The sequence below is a fragment of the Gymnoscopelus microlampas genome (genome assembly GCF_963454915.1).
Source record: "Gymnoscopelus microlampas genome assembly, chromosome: 18".
NCBI lineage: Eukaryota > Metazoa > Chordata > Actinopteri > Myctophiformes > Myctophidae > Gymnoscopelus > Gymnoscopelus microlampas.
In genome coordinates this window covers 48,215,972-48,242,779 of record NC_139955.1, presented here as the reverse complement: position 1 = coordinate 48,242,779, position 26,808 = coordinate 48,215,972, and the positions used below count along the sequence as shown (strand labels likewise).

At 41.4% G+C, this 26,808-nt stretch overlaps 1 protein-coding gene across 2 annotated transcripts; it reads left to right on the top strand.

The window, feature by feature from the left end:
* The first annotated feature begins 497 nt into the window (after window positions 1-497).
* LOC311034304 (GTPase IMAP family member 8-like) lies at window positions 498-26,808 on the top strand. Of its 2 annotated transcripts, none has more exons than XM_084042170.1 (7): window positions 498-536; window positions 631-1,332; window positions 1,454-2,155; window positions 2,490-2,608; window positions 3,177-3,969; window positions 23,318-23,478; window positions 26,377-26,808. In XM_084042170.1, exons 1-7 carry the CDS (start codon window positions 506-508, stop codon window positions 26,575-26,577), a joined length of 2,709 nt encoding a protein of 902 aa, XP_083898296.1. In that variant the 5' UTR covers window positions 498-505; the 3' UTR covers window positions 26,578-26,808. The 2 variants fall into 2 exon arrangements, with proteins under 2 accessions (XP_083898296.1, XP_083898295.1); XM_084042169.1 differs by lacking the exons at window positions 23,318-23,478; window positions 26,377-26,808 and adding exons at window positions 6,079-6,239; window positions 7,734-8,133.

The following is a 26,808-nucleotide window of genomic DNA, read 5'->3' as shown; positions in this document are numbered from 1 at the left end:
TAGAACATTAATAAAAGATCTCTCTCACGCTTATGCCAGTCTGCCAGTGATTACCTTTCCCTTTGTCAATGGTGGTACGGGTACCCATGCCTATTAGGTTGCCTACCCCTGACCTAAAGTGTCATATAAGTGTTATAGCGCCACCATGAGGCCAATTAGAAAATATTTGGGAGTTGTCTTCCTTTTCCCACTTACAGCATTCACCAGAAATATGACCCTGATTAGTGTTGGAGTTTGTGAGATTAGCCTGAAAACACTGCAGTGAACGTATACAGTAAGATTTCCCTCTTCTTTGATTATCAATTTTCAGTTGAGTGTGTCTGTCTGTCTGTCTGTCTGTCTGTCTGTCTGTCTGTCTGTCTGTCTGTGTGTTTAGAGAGAGAGCAAGTGCACAGGCTAACTGCCCTCTTCCATTGTTTAACGTTGTGTGATAAATAATGTTACCCTACACAGTCATATAAACTTATTTGACTGTTTTACAGGACAAACAACAGCTGTAGACAGGATGTCCAGTGGAACCTCAGCTTCCACCAGAGGTGAGTTCTATTAAAACACATGAAACCAACAAACTAATAATGGTTTAGTCACATCTGTGATCTTTGTGAATATTATATTTATTTTTCCAACCAGGGAAGAACAGCGAACGGAGAATTGTTCTGATCGGGGGAAGAAGTGGATTTGAACCCAGTGGAAAGAGTTCAGTAGGAAACATCATCCTGGGCAGAGATGTTTTTGACACAAACACAAGAACAACCAAGAATGTCTTGAGACAACAGGAAGTGTCTGGGAGACAGGTCACTGTGGTCGACACTCTAGGATGGATGTCTTATTATCCCTTAGATCTGACCCCTAAACTGACTCAGTTAGAAATACAACAGAGTGTGAATCTGTGTCCTCCAGGACCCCATGCCTTTGTCCTAGTGATGCCACTGGACAACACATGTGATGAAACAGGGATCTCAGCAGAGGAGCATGTGAATCTTCTCCTCAGTGACAGAGTGTGGAAACACACTATTGTGGTGTTCACTGTAGCTGATAAAAACAAAATGATACCAGTGAGAGATCTCATTAGAGCTGACCCAAGCTTAAGATCTCTTACAGAGAAATGTGAAGGACGCTTCCATGTTCTTAACATTACTGACAGAGGAGATGGAAGTCAGGTCACAGAGCTGATGAAGAAGATAGATCAGATGGTGACTAGTAATGGCCACTATGAGACAGAAGAACACGTCTCAGAGGAACTGAAGGAGATGGAGAGAACTTTCAGAAGAACAGCAGAACAAAGGAGGGCAGACGCTCAGAAACAAACAACTACACTTCCAAAAGCTATTGGTATGTTTTAGTTTTTAAGTAAACAATATTTCATGTTAATGTTCAGTTGATCTATAATTGTTGCTTTGTCCATTAAACAAAAAGGTGTCATAGTGAAAGTAAACAATGTTTTCTCTGACAGGACTGACTGACCTCAGGATTCTGTTGTTGGGATGGAATGGGTCTGGGAAGAGTTCAACAGGAAACACCATTCTGGGAGGAAGTGATTTTAAAGTTAGTCATGGAGGTCAGAGGTCAGCGCAGTGTGAGGTGAGACATGGTGAAGTAGCAGGGAGACATGTGACAGTGGTGGACTCACCAGGCTGGTGGTACAACAGTCCACTACAGGACACCTCAGAGATGGACAAACTGGAGATCCAGAACAGTGTGTCTCTCTGTGCCCCTGGACCACATGGAGTTCTTCTGATGATTCCTCTTGATACAGCATTCACCAAAGCACAGAGAGTAGCAGTAGAGGAACACATGTCACTTCTGTCACACAGTGTGTGGAGTCACACTATAGCACTGTTCACTGGTGGAGACTGTCTGGGAGACACAAGCATTGAGCAGCACATTGAGGCTGAAGGGGAAGACCTCCGCTGGCTTGTTGACAAATGTGGGAACAGGTTCCATGTCTTCAACAATAAGAAGAGAGATGACACTCAGGTCACAGAGCTCCTGGAGAAGATAGAGGAGATGGTGACAGGAAACAAAGAACATCATGAAGTTGATGGAGATGTTTCAGAGAAGTTGTCAGAGAGGAAGAGGAACATAGAGGAACATGTCCACTCATTCTTCACCAGGACACACAGACAGAAAGCTGCTCTTAAAGCTCTTTTTGAAGGTGATGAGAACAAAAGCTGTCTGTCTGTATGTCAATAATACATCACTTGTAGATTAGAGTACATTTTATATTTATTGTTGTAACATACGTTGTACATTCTTTGTCATGAAGTCCACTTTAAAAAATCTGACCAGCCGTCTGATTACTACGACACTATATTTATAATATAAAATGAGTGATACATCAGTTCTATCATTCTGTGGTCACTTGAGACAACATTAATAATTCATAATAATTCATAATTCAATTCATTATTAATAAATTGATCTCTGAATATAGGCCTAAATATTCAAATCAATGTTAAGTGAACTAATGTTGAGTTTGTGTTTGTCAGGAGAACATCAGAGTCTACCAGATGTGAGGTTGATGTTGGTTGGTGGAGAGCAGTATGAGAGGAGCACAGCTGGAAATCACATACTGCAGGAGTTTGTGTTTACAGTACCTCCACTGAAGGTGAATAATAATATATGAATTTTATGTTGGAATGAATTATCTCAAATTACACAGTAAAGAAATCAAATATAAATACTTTTCTGATGGTAGTGTTAAAGTATCTGCTGTCATGAATGACTGAGAACTGTCAGTGATCTATACGCACTTCCCTCTTAATATATTGTCCATTACATTTACATGAAATTGAAGATTGTCTTTGGTATTCTGGTAGTCAGTTAATTAAGTAATGTATGATGTTCCTGTTAAGAAGAACCACAGCAGAGGACACTTATGACTTATTGTACCATTCTTTATCATTAGTGGGTCATTGATTCTCCTGTCTGATGGCATCAGATATAATTATGATTTAATGGGTAGAATCGCTGTAGAACTGGGTTGTACCTGTGGCACTGTTAGTGAATAATACATTCAGTGAGTTAGTCTCTGACCAGGTTGAGAGGGAACTCTTCAATGGGGACAGAATAGAAGGAAGGTTTTACTTAAATCCTGTTAAGAGTTGATAATGATGTCTAACATATTGTAAATCTCACAACATTCAAACTAACATACAGTAAACCTCATATTCCAGGATTTTAGAGCCCAGACTAAACTGACAGAATGTGTCAGACAAAAGAGACAAGTTGCTGGAAGAAATGTGAGTGTGGTGAACTGTCCAGACTGGTCGACTACACCTCCATCACAGAAGATCAAAGACGTCCTTCTACACGGTGTGACTCTGTGTTCTCCTGGACCCCATGCTGTCCTGTTGAATGTTCCTGTCATGTCCAATTTCTCTGAAGCTGACAGGAGATCAGTGGAGGAACACATGGAGCTGCTGGGGGAAAAAGTCTGGAGACACATTCTGGTTCTGTTCACACAGGGTTGGTGGCTGGGAGAGAGATGTGTTGAGGAGTACATTGTGTCTGAAGGAGAAGCTCTGAGGTGGATCCTGGAGAAATGTGGCTACAGGTACCATGTTCTACGGTGCTCTGGGAAGGACATTTCATGGGTAACAGAGCTTATGGAGAAAATAGAAGACATGGTGACGAGGAACAGAGGACACTTTGGACCTTCAGACTCAAGAGAAGACAGGTCTGTCAGAGACACTAGACCCTTCAGGATGGGACATGAGAGAAGACAGAAAACACTGTTTGAAAGACTGACGGGAAAGCAAACGATTACCACTGGAAAATGGAGCAGACGAGAAGAAGAATGGAAGAAGGGAGAGGCGGAATGGAGGAGGAGAGAGGAGGAATGGAGGACGAGAGAGGAGGAGATGATAGAGAGGGTGTTGAAGTTTGTGGTGAAGGAGTCAGAAGAACCAACCCTGCCAGCTGTCAGGAGAAGGAACAGCATAGACATAGGCCACATGCCTCCAAGCAGTGAGTATCAATATAATTGATCTGCTAACAGACTTCAATGTGATCATTCTGACAGTGACTCTTCTTAAAGAAGTGGTGCCATGGTTTAGCACTGTTTCTGTTTTTCATGTGTCTATGAGGTTGATGGAACTTCATTAAGCCTCCTGTTGGTGTTTTTATGGTGTTTTATGTCTTCTCTGACTATTTTGAGTTTCTTCCTGGAGGCTGAAACCTTGAGGGTCAAACGTGCCAATAGAAAAACAGCACTTTAATGACAGTAAAAATATACCCTCCCCCTCATTATCGTAACAAAACAGGTGTGGGCATGAGGAGGAGGAGGGACTAGGACAGGTGGGTGGTGCTAAGGTGGTGGAGATGGCGCTAAGGTGACAACCAGGTATAATTAGTGAACTGGAAGCGTGTCCACATTAAAAACATAATTTTAACACTTTTTTGAAAAAAATCTTCCTCCTAGTATTACCATAATACCTGATGATTATGTTTTAGGGGGGGTAAAATCACTGAAAATCACGGCACCCCGTCTTTAATGTAACATTTCTTCACCAGATAAACTCTGGGTTATAGGGTTCATAACATTTGAATGTGAATAACATTTAATACTTGAAAAAGTGACCTACGGGGCACAGTGGCGCATTCGGTAGCGCTGTCGCCTCACAGCTAGAAGGTCCTGGGTTCGATTCTCGCCGGGGACACTGTGGGTGCCGGGGGCGTGTCTTCTCCTCCGCGTCATCAGCGCCCATACCCTAGGTGGGGTTGGCGAAAGGGCCTACTCTGTGTGGAGTTTGCATGTTCTCTCCGTGTCTCCTAGGGTAGTTAATACCCTCACAAAAACATGTAGTAATCCTGGTCGCTATACCGCCTCCCCCATGACGGGGCGCCTGATGGAGGGGAAGGGAACTGGTTGGAATAACGTGTTCCTTCCACGCACTACGTCCAACCAGGGAAACTCCCCCCTGTCAGGTGACACTTGGCTCTCATGCATTGAAGGAAGCATGAGCTCGGCCCTTGGCCTGGGACCAGACGAATCTGCGAGTGCAAAAAAAAATTGCACTCTGCGATTTGGGTCTGGCACCGCTCCATAGAGAATCCATTTCCTGTTCCGGAAGACGTGGGGCACCAATCAGGGCCCAGTATTCGAATATGGGCGACTGTAATTGGTAGTTGGTTGTAGGTCTAACCAATTGCGATGAGGGACATTGTTTTGATCCCGCCCCTTGGGAAACAAAACGTCCTCATGGAAGCACCAGACTCATATCCACGCAGTGATATAGTCTAGCTACGCCAGGCTACTCGGCCCTGGCCTCCCTAGGCTGTGGGGTACTGGTGTAGCGCTGGTGTAGCGCCCAGGATCACTTAGGAAATTGGCACCGGGTGAAAAAAATGGGTTACAAAAATCGCAGGATTAAAAAAAACAAAAAAAAACATGGGCTGTAACCATGACGACTGATCCCATAGCCTGAACTTCGAATCTCCAGTGTTTAAAGGGATTACATAGTTTATAAACATAGTTTATGTTTGTCCCGGACATGTCCCGGACAAACATAAACTGTTCGGTCTCACTCGAACAGTTCACACGGACGCGCACGGACGCGCACATGCGTACACATGCGCGTCCATGTCCGTGTCCGGGACAAACATACTTTATGTTTGTCCCGGACAAACATAAACTATAGGGAAAATATGGATTTCAGAAAGAGGACTGTGTTTCAATGCAGGAAAACACCCCAGCATCATTATATAGTAGCTGATAGAGGGGAAAAAATGCAAAATATATATATATATATAAATATATTTAAAATTTAGGATTAATGTTGCCTAGAATCCCTTTAACAAACAGCTTAAATTTTGGGAAAGTAAAAAACGGACTTTGTCACTGTCATATGCTAATGGTCAATGTCTGTGTGCAAGTTCAGATCAATTGCTCAACCCACTGAGGAGAACCATGCTGTGAATTACATTGCAAATAGTGCAAATAGTACAGTGGTAGGACAGAGGTTTCCTTATTTATATGTAGGATAATAATTATACATGTTGTGTGTTGTGTTGTGTTGTGTTGTGTTGTGTTGTGTTGTGTTGTGTTGTGTTGTGTTGTGTTGTGTTGTGTTGCAGTGAGTGGTGGAATACCATCTGAAACAGGAAGTTCATACTGCTGGTCACCTGCCAAGGTTTCTGATTGGCTGCTGAAGAGACATCTTGGACCAATAGCGTCCTCTTCAGGATATGAGACCAATGCGGAAGCTCCCAGGCAGGCAGACACTGATGTGATGAGTGTGAGCGATGAAACTTCACACACACGCAAACGCACACACACCACGCGCACATACACGCGCACACACACACATCACTTACTACATACATATAACATACATACAGTATAGGTTGGTTGGCCATACATTCATGCACACAGCAACTGTAGCATGGAATGGGTTAACCTGTAGACAGAGTAACAGTTCCTATGTTTCTTGTAAATCTTCTCTAATGGGAGGGTTAAGGGGAGCAGCGACAGGGTCTAGACTAGCAAACAATATCATATAATGAAATGGTTCACCGATGAATCGCCTAAAATACAAATAAAGTCAGAATAAATCACACCCAGCATACATCTCTTAAAGGGATATTTCACTTTAAAAAAAACTTTAGGTCATTTTATCGTCTACTCAGGCTTTTGTGAATACCCCAGACAGTTTTTAAGTTGCTTGATTCATTATTTAGATATTTGATATTCAATTTATCAGACACACGACCCCTTCCTATACAAACCCATTATAACTTCAAACTCAATTTTTAACATGTTAGATTTATCAAAAACACCCGTCCTTGGTTCTGGTGACTCACCCTGCCCTCCTAATACGCGAGGGGGCCGTGTTTTTTTTTATTACTTTTTTAATTTATTTTATTACATTTTTTTATTGTATTTTTTTCCCCCAAAAAAATATTAAAAAGAAATGATAAAAGAAAAAACATGGCCCCCTTGCGTATTAGGAGGGCAGGGTGAGTCACCAGAACCAAGGACGGTGTTTTTGATGAATCTAACAGGTTAAAAATGGAGTTTGAAGTTATAATGGGTTTGTATAGGAAGGGGGCGTGTCTGATAAAATGAATATCAAATATCTACATACTGAATCAAGCAATTTAAAAACTGTCTGGGGGGTTCACAAAGGCCTGAGTAGACGATAAAATGACCCAAAGTTTTTTTGAAAGTGAAATATCCCTTTAACATTATATTAAAAGGGTAGTTCACCCAAAAAATTACTTTTTTTTCCTATTGCTTTGTCACCCCATTGTTTTTGTCTCATTCCTAAGCCAATAATGTGATGACCAGCAGACCGGTAGGCAACGGTTCCGGTAGGAGACACAAAGGAGACTCTTTGTGTCTCCATGGGGTGACTAATCCATAGAAAAAAAGTAATTTAGGGGGTGAACTATCCCTTTAAAGGACAACTTTGTTTTTTTACAACCAAGGTTTATGTTTTAGCTTGTAATCAAAGTAAATAAAAGGTGAGCGTAAAAAAAAACATCATTTACTGCTTTCTATAGTTTTAGCAGTTTTCGCGATCTTTTTTACAGTGGGCGGGGGCATTCGGGCAGGTGGCTAAATATGTATTTTTTACACCATAAAAAAGGTCCCGTGGTCTTTGATGGCCAGATGTGAGTTATTTAAAAAAAACTAAGTTGTCCTTTAATGTTTAAATCCTCATTCTAAATGTTGTTCAGGGTTCATGTCCCTTCCCCTGCTCTGATTAATGGTGCTCTCTTTCTTTAAGGTACCTGATGAGTCCATGACCTCTGGTGAGTCCATGACCTCTGGTGAGTCCACGACCTCTGGTGAGTCCATGAGCTGGGGCGAGGCCTTTAAGACGGCAGCTCTTCCCCTGTCTGTTTGGGGCAGGGCGAGGGCGTCCATGTTGGTTTGGTTGGGTTTCTTGTTTGTTTTCTACCAAGCAACAACCCTACCTATTCACTGATGTAGTGTCCCATTGAAAGGCCTAAGAAGAAATGCCACCCTTTTCACATTGGCCTATTATAGCGCCACCAGAAGGCCACAATAACCTACCTGACCTGGCGGAGACCTGTGCTCCGAGGAGCACTTTTTCTAGTTTGCATCTGGTTTTTAAATCTCTGTGTTGTTATCCATGTCCTCACTGTATTGTCTGATTCACCGCCTTGTTGCGATTATTTTAATGTTGTTTTATGCTTCTGCTTTTCTTTTTTGCTTTATTGTTAAAGTTGTGACATTGTAATGTGATTCAAATGTTTGTTTATCAGGGCGTCCTTGAAATAGAGAGCTTGCTCTCAATGGGTTTCCCTGAATAAATAAAGATAAAAGAAAGAAAGAAAAGAAAGATTGATTGGGCCATAAAAGTGTCAAACTGTGTTCTGTGCTCGTTGTGCTCTCTCTAATCAATGAATGCATCAAAGACAGCCATCACTTTGATACCTGTCAGAGAGGGGAGGGGGGAGTGTGTGTTTAACTTTAGTGTGTGTGTGTAAAACTTGCCTATTGGCCTTAAATATAAATATTAACTATGTCTACCTGCTGATTCATTGTGAACTCCAGTTCACACAGCAGTTATGTTTGAACTGTTGTTGAATTAATATATTATATTATCTATTATTATATGACATTTGTCTTCTGGCTGTATAATTTGTATGAGCTAATGCAGAAAATCCTTAAATGTTGAAGTTGAGTTAGTAATAAAGTATTGAATTTTGGTGCATTACAGAGTATAAAGTAAAAAAGTAGAACATTATATCTAAATCTATATGACATGTGTATGTGTCAAAGGTAGCAGTTCAGATGTGTTGTCTGAGCATAGTAAATGCAATAATAATAATAATAATAATAATAATAATAGGGTGCTGGAATGTATTTCACTGTTGTAGGTCAAACAATAGCTTTAAACAGGATGTCCAGTGGAACCTCAACATACATAGACACACACACACACACACACACACACACACACACACACACACACACACACACACACACACACACACACACACACACACACACACACACACACACACACACACACACACACACACTAGTACACACGCATCACACACACACCCTCTGACCATGGTGACATGCAGAACAACAGAGAGTCCCTCTTTGCTCTCTCCTCTGTTTTGTCTTTTTGAGGTCAGGTTCAGGGGTCAAATTGATGATCAGGCATTCCAGCCCTCATGAAAGAAAATATGCTTATGTTTATGTCTTGAAAATGTTGAGACTAAACATGAAGGGTCTTTCTAAGATCAATAAGTTGGTGTTCAGTGCCAAAAATACAATGAAATTGTTAATCGCAATTATTAGTGAGACAATTAATAGCCAAAAGCAATTGTGTATTTTCCCACACAATGACAGAGTACACGCACACCCGCACGCACGCACGTGCAAAATATTGTACTTTTACTCCACCACAATTATTTGAAAACTTCACTAGTTACTTCAGATATGAATTATGATATTATGAAACACACATTAACCACTTTAGCCCTATTTTATACATAGGCTATTTGAATATAGCCGATCTACAAGCTCACAACGCGTCGCGTCGTGAGCTTGTAGATCTGCTATTTTCAAATATTTTTGGACTTTTACTTTTGGTACTTTAACCCATTTAGACCTGCTGCCACCTATACGTTGTTATACCTTTGAATCCGGGAGCCACCTCTGTGTCTCATTAGTTGTTGCTATACATATAGCAACATCATGTTGTATAATTTTTTTTAGTAAGAATTTGAACATTTTCAGAAATCTTAGGTTAGGTTTTAGAAGGCGTTTTTAGAATCGGCCTCAGGTCTAAATTTCGATGCCAATACTTTTGTACTTTTCTTAAGACTTTTACTTTTAACAGAGTATTTCTATATTGCTGTATTGGTACTTTTTCTTAAGTAAAGCATTTGAGTACTTTTTACACCACTGTGCGTCAGTGGGTGCCTGGCGACGGCTAGCGGTATCTTGGGGGGCCCCGGCTCCCTTGGCAGCCATAGCGAGGCGCCCGTGGGACCCAGATGACAGCAGCTTCAGTCGTAAACAACAAACACATCTTCTTACTGTAGAGGTGAATGAATATCAATGTAGGACGGGATCGGATTGTATCAGTAATTTATTGACAACTACAAAGAGAGATATCATAAAATGCATACCCCTCTTTACAAAGATGAATTAGATTAGGGAGTTCAGTGATGACAGAAACCATCGACACTGGTCTACAGAGATGTGGGAGAATGTGATCTGTTAATCCTTCACTATTCTCTACAACATGGTGAGTACATGTGTTGTGCAGTGTTGACTTTTGAATAAAATTCCATTTAGTTTTAGTCATATTGTAGTCATCTGAAATGTTTTAGTTTTTGTCTAGTTTTAGTTGACTAAATATTATAAGATTATAGTCGACTAAATCTACAGTTGATTTAGTCGACTATAATGTGTTTTGGCGGTGCCTTGATGGCGTTGTAATGGCTGATTTTACACTTGGTTGCATGCGGCAAATAGCCGATCTACAAGCTCACAACGTGTCGCACTGCGACTCGTTGTGAGCTTGTAGATCTGCTATTTTCAGAGCGCAACACCCAAGCGCAACCAAACATGAAATGACTTGTCTTTTAGTTTTACTGGATCTCTTCTCCACTAGATCCCTCACTAACATTTTAGTCTAGTTTTTTTTTTTTTTGACGAAATTGTGAATACAATTAGTTTTAGTCATCATAGCTTAGTTTTTATTTCGTTTTTATTTCGTTTCCGTGAAAAAAGGTAGTCGACCAACATTTTTCGTCATAGTTTTAGTTGACAAAATCAACACTGATTGTGTGGTGTGGTGTAATGTACACATAGAGAACTGTACAGGTCTGAATGTTTGACCCCTCTGACAGTGAGGGGGTCCGATTGTTCTGTTATGCTGTGGGCATGCTGTGGAGGGACATTGTCTTGACCTGGTTGGGGTCCACTTGTCCCCTTAGAGGGAAGGGTCACCGCAAATCAATACAAAGTCATTCTGAGTGATCACCTGTATCCTATGATGAAACATTTATATCCTGGTGGGAGTGGTCTCTTCCAGGATGACCACGCCCCCTTCAACCACAGGACGCGATGGACCTGATGGTTTGATGAGAATGAAGATGATGACCTTCTCACAGCTAGAAGGTCCTGGGTTCGATTCCCACCGGGGACGCTGTGGGCGTTGGGAGGACGTGTCTTCTCCACGTCATCAACACCCATACCCTGGGTGGGGTTGGTGAAAGGGCCTACTCTGTGTGGAGTTTGCATGTTCTCCCTGTGTCTCCTAGGGTAGTTAATACCCTCACAAAAACATGTAGTAATCCTGGTCACTATACCGCCTCCCCCATGACAGCCCGGGCGCCTGATGGAGGGGAAGGGAACTGGTTGGAATAACGTGTTCCTTCCACGCGGCACGTGCTACGTCCTACCGGGGAAACCCCCCCCCTGTCAGGTGAAAAGAAGGTCAGTTGGCTCTCATGCATTGAAGGAGGTATGAGCTCGGCCCTGGGCTCCCTAGTCTGTGGGGGGAGTGTAGCGCCCAGGATCACTTAGAAAATTGGCACCGGGTGAAGAAAAGGGTTACAAAAATCACGGGTTAAAAAGAAAAAAAGAAAAAAAAAGAATGAGGATGATGTGAATCATATTCTATGACGTTCAGTCACCAGACCATTTAACCCTAACCCTACACTTAACCCTAATCCTAACCTTAACCTCACACAAAACTATGCCTGATAATCTCACAAAACTTGACCTTAACCTCACAAAACACTAAGCCTAACCCTAACCCTAACCTTAACCTTAACAATTAACCTAAACGTTTAAATGCAACATAGCTAAAATGTAACATTGTTGGGGTACAGAAACGATGTTAAATGCTACTGCAGAAAGATGCAGTGACAACACAGCAGGGGATATACAGCATCCATCACACAGAGAACATATGCATTGTGCAGTCTTCTCCTAAAGGCAATGGCATCTGGCACGTGATTGGTTTTATTATTGTAACGCCCAAACCACACTTATGCATAATGTAACGGGTAGTGCAGGTGCCTTGCGGGTAAGGCAGGTGTCCCAGAATAGCAACTTTTGCACGTAAGCCAGTCTGGCCCATTATAGGGGCCTATTTGTTTTCCCCTTCTTTTTTAAATATATTTTAATGACCAAAACATTTCCATTAAAAGGATAAGGACATTATGGTTTACATGGAGTTTGAAGACTACAATGGGTTAGAAGGGGTTTATATAGAAATGTTCATGCCTTCCTGCTTTTTTGCTCCCTCCATTGGCTCCTGGTTGCTGCCGCACCCACAAAACACTGATTTTGGCTGATAAAATGAATATCAAATGTCTAAAATATTGAATCAAGCAATTGAAAAACTGTCTGGGATGCAAACAAATGCCTGAGTAGACGTTGACATGACCCCAGAAGTTTGATTGCAACTGCGTAACAAGATCGAGTATCAAATGCCATTGTTGCATAATGCAATGATGGAATGCAAGGAATGAGATAACAAACACACACAGAATGTAACTTACATTCCATGCATGTATATGTTCTATTCTCTACACATCTATGGCTGACTGTGTAGCGTTGATAGTTTTTTAACTGTAAACTCACTGCCTCTGTGGAGACTGAGACAGTCAGACGGTGGCTCTGTGAGCTGCTTTGCTCTCGTGGGGTTATTTTATCCCTGATGTGAATATAAGGCATGGTGCTGGCTGGGTCACAGCCCGCATGGCCTGTCGCTGTCCATCAGAGGTGGTGCTGAACCATTCACCAATCCATGCATGTAGAGAGGGACATGTGCTGTCCTAGCCCCTTTCGGAACCCTGTATTCACCTTATTCGTGGACGCACCCACCGAGGGGGGGTCCTCCTGTTTACCAGTGTTGCCATGTCTGCTTATAATAAGTGACGTTGGGCTTTTTTTCTAAGTGTAGTTGCTTATTTGGGCTTGCTTCCTAATGTTGTTTAAACCAGTGGTTCCCTCAGGGCAGATTTATGTAAAACAGTGACCCCTATCGGCAGGTTTATTTGTAGTGCTCCTTACATAACCTGAAGCAGGTGCAGCTAATATACTAATCAAACAGGTGTTGTTACTTTGCTAATTAGCAGAGACTCTGGGCAGAAGCTACATTTGCTTGTAGATTTTATTTATTTTTGTCTCCTGATGTGATTTTTTCTTCCTTCATTCTTTGAGTAAGATTATGTTGTATGTTATGTCTGGAAATGTATGTTTAATAGGCAATGTACACAATTTTATGAGCATATCAGTGAATGTATGTATGTTTGTATTATTCCAGTTTTCACTCTATTTTCACCTGTAAAAAAAGGAGCAAGAGGCTAATCCTGACCCTTGTGAAAAAAGGAGTTTGGTTACTGGACAGATTACAGACCGTGACCCCCCAATAATCATTTTTGAACTGGAGACCCTATAATCACTTGGAGCAGTGATGTCATTTACCATCCTAAAACTACTTGGAGCAGTGATGTCATTTACCATCCTAAAACTACTTGGAGCAGTGATGTCATTTACCATCCTATAACTACTAGGAGCAGTGATGTCATTTACCATCCTAAAACTACTAGGAGCAGTGATGTCATTTACCATCCTATAACTACTAGGAGCAGTGATGTCATTTACCCATCCTAGGAGCAGTGATGTCATTTACCATCCTAAAACTACTAGGAGCAGTGATGTCATTTACCATCCTAAAACTACTAGGAGCAGTGATGTCATTTACCATCCTAAAACTACTTGGAGCAGTGATGTCATTTACCATCCTAAAACTACTAGGAGCAGTGATGTCATTTACCCATCCTATACTACTACTAGGAGCAGTGATGTCATTACCCATCCTATAACTACAACGAGCAGTGATGTCATTACCCATCCTATACTACTACTAGGAGCAGTGATGTCATTACCCATCCTATACTACTACTAGGAGCAGTGATGTAATTTACCCATCCTATAACTACTAGGAGCAGTGATGTCATTTACCCATCCTATAAGTACTAGGAGCAGTGATGTCATTTACCCATCCTATAACTACTAGGAGCAGTGATGTCATTTACCCATCCTATAACTACTAGGAGCAGTGATGTCATTTACCCATCCTATAACTACTAGGAGCAGTGATGTCATTTACCCATCCTATAACTACTAGGAGCAGTGATGTCATTTACCCATCCTATAACTGCTAGGAGCAGTGATGTCATTTACCCTTAATCACAATACGTTTACAGTATACTCCAAATATATTGAATGCCTCAATTTCTATTTGTGTATAATTTACCTCACACTTTTACTTATTGCCAGACCCAAGGGGTCGGCCTACATGAGGCTTTGTCCCCCTTTCGTCCATACATGGGCATAAAAGTCTGTCCACAATTACGTCCCCCTTTCGTCCATACATGGGCATAAAAGGGAATTTATTCTGGGTCTGGCAGAACCAGGTCTCCTGGTCTTGTTTTTATACACCTGCCACTTTACCTGTTGGTAACTGAATCCTGATCCGACCTAATTTGAAGCTGTTGTTGAATTAATGTATTTGTCTTTGGCTGTATGAGCAAATGCAGAAAATCCTTAAATGTTGAAGTTGAGGATTTTGGTGCACTACAGAGTATAAGTAAAACAGTAGAAAATTATATTTAAATCTTTTTAACTTTTGCATGTGTATGTGTCAAATGTAGCAGTGCAGATATATTGTCTGAGCATAGTAGCTGCAATAATAATAATAATAACAATAACAAATAGAGTATTGGAATGTATTTTACTGTTTTACAGATCAACCAACAGCTGTAGACATGATGTCCAGTGGAACCTCAGCTTCCATCAGAGGTGAGTTCTATTAAAACACCTCTTCTATTAAAGTAATACTAGGTAACTTCTTCAACAAAACTAAAGTTAAATTGTATATCTTTTGTGAGTGGCAAAAGTTTCACAACACCCACTCCATGAATTTCACCCCCGAAAGCCTTTTATACATATATTTTCTATTGAACGGTGATAGGGGTGTCTTTCCCGCGAAAATGACGTCATCTGGCCGGAAAACGGAAGCGGAAATGCACCGGTTTCCTGTTTGGCCAGGAACTACGGCGCTAATAACAAAAAGGAAACTTACGCTGATTTTAAGAGATTGTATGATTTGAAGATCGAAAAACAACAGAAAAAGAAAACACAGCTCACGGTAACTAAAGCTCCACTGGCTAAGAGAAACGATCCACAGATCGTATAAAACAATTAAAAGAACGCTTTTTGAAACGCTTCCGTCTTCCGGTGAAAACAAATGGAATTCTGAGTAACTTATATTTATATTTATATTTATATATAATATATAATATATAATATATAATATATATATTTATTTTAATTTTGTTATTTTTTTTCCGACCAGGGAAGAACAGCGACCCAGAACTGAGAATTGTTCTGATCGGGGGAAGACATGGATATGAACCCAGTGGAAAGAGTTCAGTAGGAAACACCATCCTGGGCAGAGATGTTTTTAAAACAAACACAAGAACAACTAAGAGTGTTATGAGAAAAGAGGAAGTGTCTGGGAGACAGGTCACTGTGGTCGTCTTATGATCGCTTAAATCTGACCCCTAAACTGACTCAGTTAGAAATCCAACAGTGTGTGAATCTGTGTCCTCCAGGACCCCATGCCTTTGGCCTAGTGATGCCAATGGACAACACATATGAAGGAACATGGATGTCAGCAGAGGAGCATGTGAATCTTCTCCTCAGTGACAGAGTGTGGAAACACACTATTGTGGTGTTCACTGTAGCTGATAAAAACAAAATGATACCTGTGAGAGATCTCATTAGAGCTGACCCAAGCTTAAGATATCTCATTAAGAAATGTGAAGGACGCTTCCATGTCCTTAACATTAGTGACAGAGGAGATGGAAGTCAGGTCACAGAGCTGATGAAGAAGATAGATCAGATGGTGACTAGTAATGGTTGTCACTATGAGACATGGATGGAGAGAACTATCAGAAGAAGAACAGAACAAAGGAGGGCAGACGCTCAGAAACAAACTACACTTCCAAAAGATCTCGGTATGTTTTGTTTTATTTAAAGTATATGTCATGTTCATGTATTGAATATTCATTAAAGAGATAGTTCACCCCCAAAATGACTTTTCTTCTATCGATTAGTCACCCCATGGAGACTTGAATTCATGGATTTATGGATTAATGACCGGCAGCAGTTCCGGTAGGAGACACAAGGGGAGACTCTTTGTGTCTCCCACCGGAATCGCTGCTGGTCATCAAATTATTGGCTTAGGAATGAGACAAAAACAAAAAAATATCCATGAATTCAAGTCTCGATGGGGTGAATAATCGATAGAAAAAAAGTAATTTTGCGGTGAACTATCCCTTTAATCTGCATTGTCCCTTCCAAAAAAAAAAGTTAAGCAAAGAATATTGATTTCCAGTTGATCTAATTTGTCTCCCTTTGATTAGTATATATTAAGCATAGCTTATGATCATCTGAACATTGTGGATTTGTCCATTAAACAAAAAGAGGTGTCATTGTGAAAGTACAATTGTGAAAGTAAACAATGTTTTCTCTGACAGGACTGACTGATCTCAGGATTCTGTTGTTGGGATGGTGTGGGTCTGGAAAGAGTTCAACAGGAAACACCATTCTTGGGGGAAGTGTTTTTAAAGTCAGTCAAGGAGGTCAGAGGTCAGCGCAGTGTGAGGTGAGACAGGGTAAAGTAGCAGGGAGACATGTGACAGTGGTGGGCTCACCAGGCTGGTGGTACAACAGTCCACTACAGGACACCTCAGAGATGGACAAACTGGAGATCCAGAACAGTGTGTCTCTCTGTCCTCCTGGACCCCATGCTGTTCTTCTGCTGGTTCCTGTTAATGAAGCATTCACCAAAGCACAGCGAGTTTCAGTAGAGGAACACATGTCACTTCTGTCACACAGTGTGTGGAGTCACACGATAGTACTGTTCACTGGTGGAGACCGTCTGGGAGACAGAAGCGTTGAGCAGTACATTGAGGCTGAAGGGGAAGACCTCCGCTGGCTTGTTGACAAATGTGGGAACAGGTTCAATGTCTTCAACAATAAGAAGAGAGATGACACTCAGGTCACAGAGCTTATGGAGATGATAGGAAACAAAAATCATCATGAAGTTGATGGAGATGTTTCAGAGAAGTTATCAGAGAGGAAGAGTAACATAGAGGAACATGTCCACTCATTCATCACCAGGACACACAGACAAAGAACTGCTCTGAAAGCTCTGTTTGAAGGTGATGATTACAAAAGCTGTCTGTCTGTCTGTCAATAAAACATGACTTGTAGAATAGTGTCAATTTTATATGTATTGTAACATACATTGTATATTCTTTGTCATGAAGTGTACTTTTATAAATATGACCACCTGTCTGATTACTATGACACTGTATTTATAATATAAAATGAGTGATACATCAGTTCTATCATTTTGTGGTCACTTAATAATTCATAATTCAATCTTATTTATAACTTGATCTCAGAATATAGGCCTACATTTTCAAATCACTGTGAATTGAACTAATGTTGTGTTTGTCAGGAGAACATCAGAGTCTACCAGATGTGAGGTTTATGTTGGTTGGTGGAGAGCAGTATGAGAGGAGCACAGCTGGAAATCACATACTGCAGGAGTTTGTGTTTACAGTACCTCCACTGAAGGTGACTAATAATATATGACTTTTATGTTGGAATGAATTATTTCAAAGAACACAGTAAAGAAATCCAATATAAATACTTTTCTGATGGTAGTGTGAAAGTATCTGCTGTCATGAATGACTGAGAACTGTCAGTGATCTATACGCACTTCCCTCTTAATACATTTACATGAAATTGAAGATTGTCTTTGGTATTCTGGTAGTCAGTTAATTAAGTAATGTATGATGTTCCTGTTAAGAAGAACCACAGCAGAGGACACTTATGACTTATTGTACCATTCTTTATCATTAGTGGGTCATTGATTCTCCTTTCTGATGGCATCAGATATAATTATGATTTAATGGGTAGAATCGCTGTAGAACTGGGTTGTCATTTTAGTTCTGGACAGGGTTTATATGTCACGGTCCGCTCCTCGGGCCGTGGACTGACTTTATTATTTGGACCTTGAATGCCCTTATATGGTGTTGGACGCCGTTGTTGTCTCCGCCAGGAGACTATGTTTTCACTTTCCGTCCCCCCCCCCCCCCCTCGGCCAAGCTAACATTGGTCAAGCATCACGTGACACGTGACAATACGTTGAAAGAGTGTGCTCTGATTGGCTAGTGAGACACATGACGTATAGCGGCCTATAAATAGATGTGTCACTTTGAAAGAGGCTTAATCTCTTTCAAAGTGAGGTAAGGCAGGAATAATCACGAAATGGCTGAGAAATGGCGGAGTAACACTTAAGACAGGATTAATCAAGTAACACTTAAGACAGGATTAATCAGGAACAGTACTGGCGGAGACCTGTGCTCCGAGGAGCACATTTTCTAGTTCATTATGTTCTGCATTTGTCTTGTATTGTAACTCGGTTGCCTTTTGCCTTGGTTTTCTGTGCTCTTGTTTTGTAGTAGTGATTCCTGTCTGCCTTGTTTACTGTTTCCTGTCTTGTCTCGCCTCCCTGTAATTATTGTAAACCTAGTCACCTGTGCTCCTTGCCTGTTAGCCTATCCTGTGTTGATTGTCTGTTGTGTTCACCTGCGTCCTGTTTATCCCTGTCTATTTAAGTCCTGTGTTTGCTTCAGTTCCCTGTTGGTTCGTTGATTGTAGTCGTGTGAGTTTATGCCAGTCTCCTCACGTATTGTTGCCTTGTGTTAAGTTCCCCTAGCTTTCCCAGTATAGTTTTCCCTTTACTCCTTTATTGTCTCTTTCGTGTTCTGACTGATTATTTACTGACTTTGCCTGTACCTAGACGTTGTTTGCTGCCTACTCCTTTGTGTCGGTGTTAATAAACACTTTAACTTGAACTACGCTGCCTCTGCCTCTCATCTCGGGTCCTACACCTCTCTGCCTCGCACCGTGACATTATAATGGGCATAGGCTATAATATTATATAATATATATATATATAATATTATGTTGGACAAACTGGTTATTTTGGTTATAACTCGTTAATAACTAGCCTGCTTTTGCTTTGTTCAATCTATAGTTTGGCTTCATTATTCAAGTTGCCTTTGTCTTGTTTACTTAGATAGATTTCTAATCTGTCATTTACAGCCCATGTCTGTTATACATTTACATTTCTCTGTGATCTGTTAGCTAACTGTCACTGTTAGCTATTCTGCTTAATTCCATAGTAGCTGTATACTGGTAGTCACTATTAACCATCTCCAGGTATATTAAATGTATTACATTGTTCCACATAGGTCATTATTGTTTTATTTTTTTGTTGTGTTCCTGTTGCACTGTTAGGTATGGAGAATAATATACATTGAGGGCCCTATTCTAGTCCAGACTGGCTAAACCCACTTTTTGAGGATTTAGGAATGCGCAAGGGGCGTTCCTGTGCAAAAGTTGCTATTTTGGGACACCTGCCTTACCTGCAAAACACCTGCACTACCCATTACATTATGCATAGGTGTGGTTTGGGCGTTACAATAATAAAACCAATCACCGAGCCAGATGCCATTGCCTTTAAGAGAAGACTGCGCAAGCCATAATCCCCAATGCAATCTTACGCTCTCCTCTCTCCCTGTCTGCAGTGTTGCCAGGTCTGCTTATTATAAGCCACATTGGGCTTTTTTTTCCTGTAAAGTTGCTGGTAAATAATGGTAGTTGCGGTTGTGAGCTTGTAGATCGGCTATTTTCAAATAGCAGCCAACATATATAAATATTATTTAATGGCCGACATAGGTGTGAAGTGCTCATGTGACCTATTATAGTCCCTTTATTTTGGGTATAATGCAACAACATGCCAAAGGGCACACCCCCAGGCACAAATAAAGGAGTCGGCATAATGAATAGCGGGTATAGCAGCCGCAAAATACCGTTTAGGGACAATGCCAGCTCCCTTATCCATAATTCACAGGTAACGGGCAGAAATTCACGGCTAGTGGGCAGCGGGTGTGGGTATAGCAGTGCCAAAACTAGGGCCCGCAGTGAGTTAGTCTCTGACTAGGTTGAGAGGGAACTCTTCAATGGGACCAGAATAGAAGGAAGGTTTAACTTAAATCCTGTTAAGAGTTGATAATGATGTCTAACATATTGTAAGCCTCACAACATTCAAAATAACATACAGTGAACCTCATATTCCAGGAGTTTAGAGCCCAGACTAAACTGACAGAATGCGTCAGACAACAGAGACATGTTGCTGGAAGAAAAGTGAGTGTGGTGAACTGTCCAGACTGGTCGACTACACCTCCATCACAGAAGATCAGAGATGTCCTTCAACGCGGTGTGACTCTGTGTTCTCCTGGACCCCATGCTGTCCTGTTGAATGTTCCTGTCATGTCCAATTTCTCTGAAGCTGACAGGAGATCAGTGGATGAACACATGGAGCTGCTGGGGGACAGAGTCTGGAGACACACTCTGGTTCTGTTCACAGAGGGATGGTGGCTGGGAGAGAGACGTGTTGAGGAGTACATTGAGTCTGAAGGAGAAGCTCTGAGGTGGATCCTGGAGAAATGTGGCTACAGGTACCATGTTCTGCAGTTCCTCAAGTGGGATATTTCAGAGGTAACAGAGCTGATGGAGAAAATAGAAGACATGGTGACGAGGAACCGAGGACACTTTGGACCTTCAGACTCAAGAGAAGACAGCTCTGTCAGAAACACTGGACCCTTCAGGGAGGGACAGGGGACAAAACAGAAGACACTGTTTGAAAGACTGATAGGAAAACAAACAATTACTGCTGAAAAATGGAACAGACGAGAAGAAGAATGGAAGAAGAGAGAGGAGGAATGGAGGAGGAGAAAGGAGGAATGTCGAAGGAGAGAGGAGGAGATGATAGAGAGGGTGTTGAAGTTTGTGGTGAAGGAGCCAGAAGAACCAACCCTGCCAGCTGTCAGGAGAAGGAACAGCAAAGGGAACTTTAATCCAAGCAGTGAGTATCAATATAATTGATCTGCTAACAGACTTCAATGTGATCATTCTGACAGTAATCTCTCAAGAACAGATTCTGCACTGCGTTGGAATCTGTCCTGAAGGTTCGTCAGAACGTGTACACACTGTGTGGGAGTGGGCGTGCCTTCAGATCAGGAAGCATGCCGCGCTTTACCCAATCAAATGTAGTGGCCGGGATTCACGTGTCCGTCGATCTTCCCTACTGGAAACTAACCGAAACGAATTTAACAATAGCGTCCGCGGAGCAGACAAAACCACGGAAAGATATTCACATTTGAACTTGCTCTTTCATCATAGAAACAAGTGGGCTTATAACCAAAACCATCCATGTTCTCTGGGAGAAGTGGTGTTAGTGTTCCGTGTAGAAATATTGTTAGTGGGAATGAAAACGTAGTCGCACCACCCGGAAGTGGAGCGGTGAAGGCAGACTTAAACCCCGGTTTCCTTGTGCACTGGTGCTACGTCGGCATTGTCCCAGAGTATAACTGAGGAGGAACGAACAGCAGAGGTCGCTGTTCTTCCTTTTCAGTTGTCTCTGGGTTCCGAGATTATTCTGACAGTGACTTTTGAAATGTAACATTTCTTCATCAGATAAACTCTGGGTTATAGGTTATAGGTTATAGGTTATAGGTTATAGGGTTCATAACATTTGAAAACATGTGAATTACATTTAATTCTTGAAAAAGTGACGCAGACTTTAATAAATATTCCACTTTAAGTGATAGTGCAACTAAACTGGATTTGCAAATATTAACATTATGTACGTAATATTATTTTGTATTATTGTTGTTATTGATTATGGCAAAAACAAACAACAACAACAATAATAATAATAATAATAATAACTAGTCCATACCCATCAATGTGAATGTAGGAGGAGGTGAATGTAGGAGGAGAGAGGAGGAATGGAGGAGGAGAGAGGAAGAGATGATAGAGAGGGTGTTGAAGTTTGTGGTGAAGGAACCAGAAGAACCAACCCTGCCAGCTGTCAGGAGAAGGAGCAGCATAGACATTGGCCATTGTCCTCCAAGCAGTGAGTATCAATAGACGCATTTCCAGACAATGTCACACTGATAAGAACCAGTATGCACGCAGGTCGGGGCCAAAAGAGCCCGACCTCTCATTAGATGCAATGTAAAAGTGGTCACAGCCTCACGTGTAAAAATGCATCCCATCGTCAAACTTTCAGATGCTGTTTTCCTCCCAGTGTGGAAGAAGAAGGTTTAGGATGGATGTTTACTGTGATCTCTGCCTCTTGAAATATATACCTTGGTTTATGTTGCGTCAACTTGTGCGTAAACAATTATAGTGATTCTCAAAGCAGTTGTCCCCCAAACCCCACCTCCAGTCGCAGAGGGAGCGCTCTATGATCACGGCACCAGAGCCTGCTTGATCACGCAGCTGTATCCCGTCAAACCTAATTTATACTCTGCCGTGCGAAGGTGTTGCGTGCAGAATGTACAAAAAAAAAATGTTGTATTATTGATGACAACAACAAGAACAAACAACAACAATAATAATATTAACAATAATAATAATGATAATAATAATAACTAGTCCATACCCATCAATGTGCGCAGCCAAACTATATGCAGACTTTTGGGTTATGCGCTCGCAGTCGGTTTGCATAGTTTACGTTTTGGACAGTGATTTAATTGCATTGACGTCAATGGAGTGTGTGTGTGTGCGTGTGTGTGTGTGTGTGTGTGTGTGTGTGTGTGTGTGTGTGTGTGTGTGTGTGTGTGTGTGTGTGTGTGTGTGTGTGTGTGACAACCCGACCATTTACGACCTGACGTGGAATGGTTGCCACCCACAACCATGAAAAGTTGATGTTTATGCTGTTCTAAGCAATGTGTGCTAATAACACAATGTGGATTCAAACAGTGAATGTGTCAATGTGCGTAACCTTGGGCTGTAACCATGACGACTGATCCCATAGCCTGAACTTCGAACCTCCAGTGTTTAACAAACAGCTTAAATTTTGGGAAAGTGAAAAACGGACTTGGTCACTGTCTGCATATGCTAATGGTCAATGTCTGTGTGCAAGTTCAGATCAATTGCTCAACCCACTGAGGAGAACTATGCGGGACTGAGTGACTGAGTGAATTACATTGATTGATTGATTGATTTAATACTTTATTAACAGTTTGCAAATAGTACAGTGACAGGACATATGTTTCCTTATTTATATGTAGGATGATTATAATGTGTGTTGTGTTGTGTTGTGTTGTGTTGTGTTGTGTTGTGTTGTGTTGTGTTGTGTTGCAGTGAGTGGTGGAACACCATCTGAAACAGGAAGTTCATACTGCTGGTCACCTGCCAAGGTTTCTGATTGGCTGCTGAAGAGACATCTTGGACCAATAGCGTCCTCTTCAGGATATGAGACCATGACGGAAGCTCCCAGCCAGGCAGACACCGATGTGATGAGTGTGAGCGATGAAACTTCACACACACGCACACGCACACGCACACGCACACACGCATGCACGTGCACACATAGACATCAAAGGGGGCTTGAGCCCCTGCCCTTTTGTCTGTCGGTAAAAAGTGCCCTTGTCTCCTCTGACTGTAAACTGTAGAAACCCCTGCGCCCGTTGGCCTCGCACCTGCAGTAAAGCTTACTTAATTGAGCCCCGTGCCGTGCAGTGCTCGCGCAGAATTATAGTTGATTTACAAGCTCACAACGCGTCGCAACGCCAGGCATTGTGAGCTTGTAGATCGGCTATTTTTTGGGTGCGCGATACCGCCCGACAAACAAAGTCTATTATACACAATCGAAACCTAAATGAGTGCACAACTGAACGCAGTGAATGCACGCAGAACATGGACCAATTGTTTGAGACAGATTAGGTATGTATGGACAAAAAAAGAAATATATATATAGCTGTTAATTTGAAATTACTTGTCAAGCAGGAGCCTATATATATCTCTCTCTACCTCTCTCTCTCTCTCTCTCTCGCTCTCTCTCTCTCTGTGTCAGCACAGCAGCAGTGGTGTGGGAAAAGTACTCAATTTCTTTACTTAAGTAAAAGTACTCATTATACAGAAGAATAAGTGGCGTCGTTAGGCGGGGGCTTCGGTGGCTATAGCCACCAATGTTTTATCCAAAGCCACCAAAAAACATTATTAAAAAAAGTTTTTTTTAAATGTTTTTATTATATATCTATAACCCTAACCTAACCCTACCCCTAACCCTAAAACCGAAATAAAGTTAAAAAGAAACGGGTAAAAAAGTACCTGAATCCGACGAATATCCGCAAAATTTCGCGCGCGCTTCGCGCGCGCAGGGGGACACATGCACGCGCGCTGCGCGCGCGTGCATTTGTCCGTGCATGTGCCCTTTTGAAATTCCAGCCCCTGCCTCTCCAAATCTCTCTGCACGTCTCTGCACACACGCATACATATAACATACATATAGGTTGGTTGGTCATACATTCATGCACACAGCAACTGTAGCATGGAATGGGTTAACCTGTAGACAGAGTAACAGTTCATATGTTTCTTTTAAATCTTCTCTAATGGGAGGGTTAAGGGGAGCAGAGACTGGGTCTAGACTTGGTCAAGTGAACTGAAATACCTGTACATGGTTTCTTTGTCAAGCCTGGTGTTTTATTTTATTAATCTTGTACAGGTGTTAGGTATTTGTATTGTTTTTGTATTATTTTGTGTTTGTATTGTACCCCCCCTCCCCAAGGGGGTTCCCCAGGTATCTACCCCCTACCCTCAGTGTGGGAGGCACACCCACACTTTTCACACAAGGACATTTGAGATTTTCTTGCACCTATGGGTGCTTGGACTGACATGCAGAAGGTCACTTTTTTTGCACCATTGGGTGCCTGGACCTGAGTGCAAACACACACACACACACACACACACACACGCACGCACACACACACACACACACACACACACACGCACACACGCGCACACATGCACATCATGCATTACTACATAATTTGCACATACATATGAAAGTAAGCTAAGCTGCTGGCCTGTTCGCATTTTATCCTTTTTATAATTGTGTGACAATATATGTATTTTACCTATGTTTATTATCAATAAAGAGATCAAAGCCTAAGTTGACCCACATGGACCAATCAGGTCACACACTAGACAGACCTCAATTATCAAACCAATCATCAAATTGCAATCACGATGTGATGTACAATATTATCACACTGCCAAAAACCCTGTATACACATTAAAATAAGCCAAACATGTATACTCATATGTAAACATGTATACTCATATGTAAACATGTATACTCATATGTAAACATGTATACTCATATGTATACTCATATGTAAACATGTATACTCATATGTAAACATGTATACTCATATGTAAGCCTAATTCATTTACAATACATTTTCAAGCAGGCAGTGGTTCCCAAACAGTGGATCGCGGTTCCATTTTTATGGGTTGTGAGTAAATATCCTTTTATTATTTTTTTTGTTTTAAACTATTATTTCAAAAGATTCTCAAAAAAAATCCACAAACATTTAAACATTTTCATGAATTAAAAACTAATTAGGAATTTCATAAATAAATTGCTTTTAAGAAGTAGTGAAAATAGCAGATCTATAAGCTCACAAAGCATTGCGATGCGTGAGCTTGTAGATCTGCTTTTTTCACTCGTTTAGGACCTGGGTAGACAGCAAATGTCTCTTTTGGGTCATTCATCTCAATAGAGGCAAATAGCCCCACAGATTAATGCACTTTACCACAGGGGATGAGTGTCAGACATTAAACTTTAGTTTGACAACGATCACACACATTTCTATTCATGTGTGTGATCTAAGAACTGTCTCAGAACCTGTCCCTAGACAAGAGAGGAGACAAAATTACAGTTAAAATGTATCCATTTAGCAGACTCTCTTATCAAGAGCAAGAAAATGAAAACAAAATATAGCAAACAATATTATATAATGAAATGATTCACTGAAGAATAACCTAAAATACAAATAAAATCAGAATAAAATATCCAGCATACATCTCTTAACATGATATTAAAAGGGATAGTACACCCCCAAAAATATTTCTTTTTCCTATTGATTAGTCACCCCATTGTTTTTGTGTCATTCCTAAGCCAATAATTTGATGACCAGCGGACTGATAGTCTCCTACCGGAACCGCTGCCGGTCATCAAATTATTGTCTTAGGAATGCCACAAAAACTAAAAAATATCCATGAATTCAAGTCTCCATGGGGTGACTAATCGATAGAAAAAAGTCATTTTGGGGGTGAATTATCCCTTTAATTCTAAATGTTGTTCAGGGTTCATGTCCCTTCCCCTGCTCTGATTAATGGTGCTCTCTTTCTTTAAGGTACCTGATGAGTCCATGACCTCTGGTGAGTCCACGACCTCTGGTGAGTCCACGACCTCTGGTGAGTCCATGAGCTGGGGCGAGGCCTTTAAGACGGCAGCTCTTCCCCTGTCTGTTTGGGGCAGGGCGAAGGCGTCCATGTTGGTTTGGTTGGGTTTCTTGTTTGTTTTCTACCAAGCAACATCCCTAAATATTCACTGATCACTAATACACCTCACACTGATGTCCTGAACGTAAAGGTCCAGTGCAATGACATTTTCAGTCATTTTATTTTTGAAGTTTCAGTCTGAAACGGCCTCGCAACCAATCAGAAGCTTCCATCCCTTCAGACTATGGCACGGTAGAACCTCACTCACATGGTGCGCAATTTCATTGTTGGTAGCCAGGCTGGCCAAGGGAGAGAGAGACGGCACTGTGCAGAATGTTTGTTAC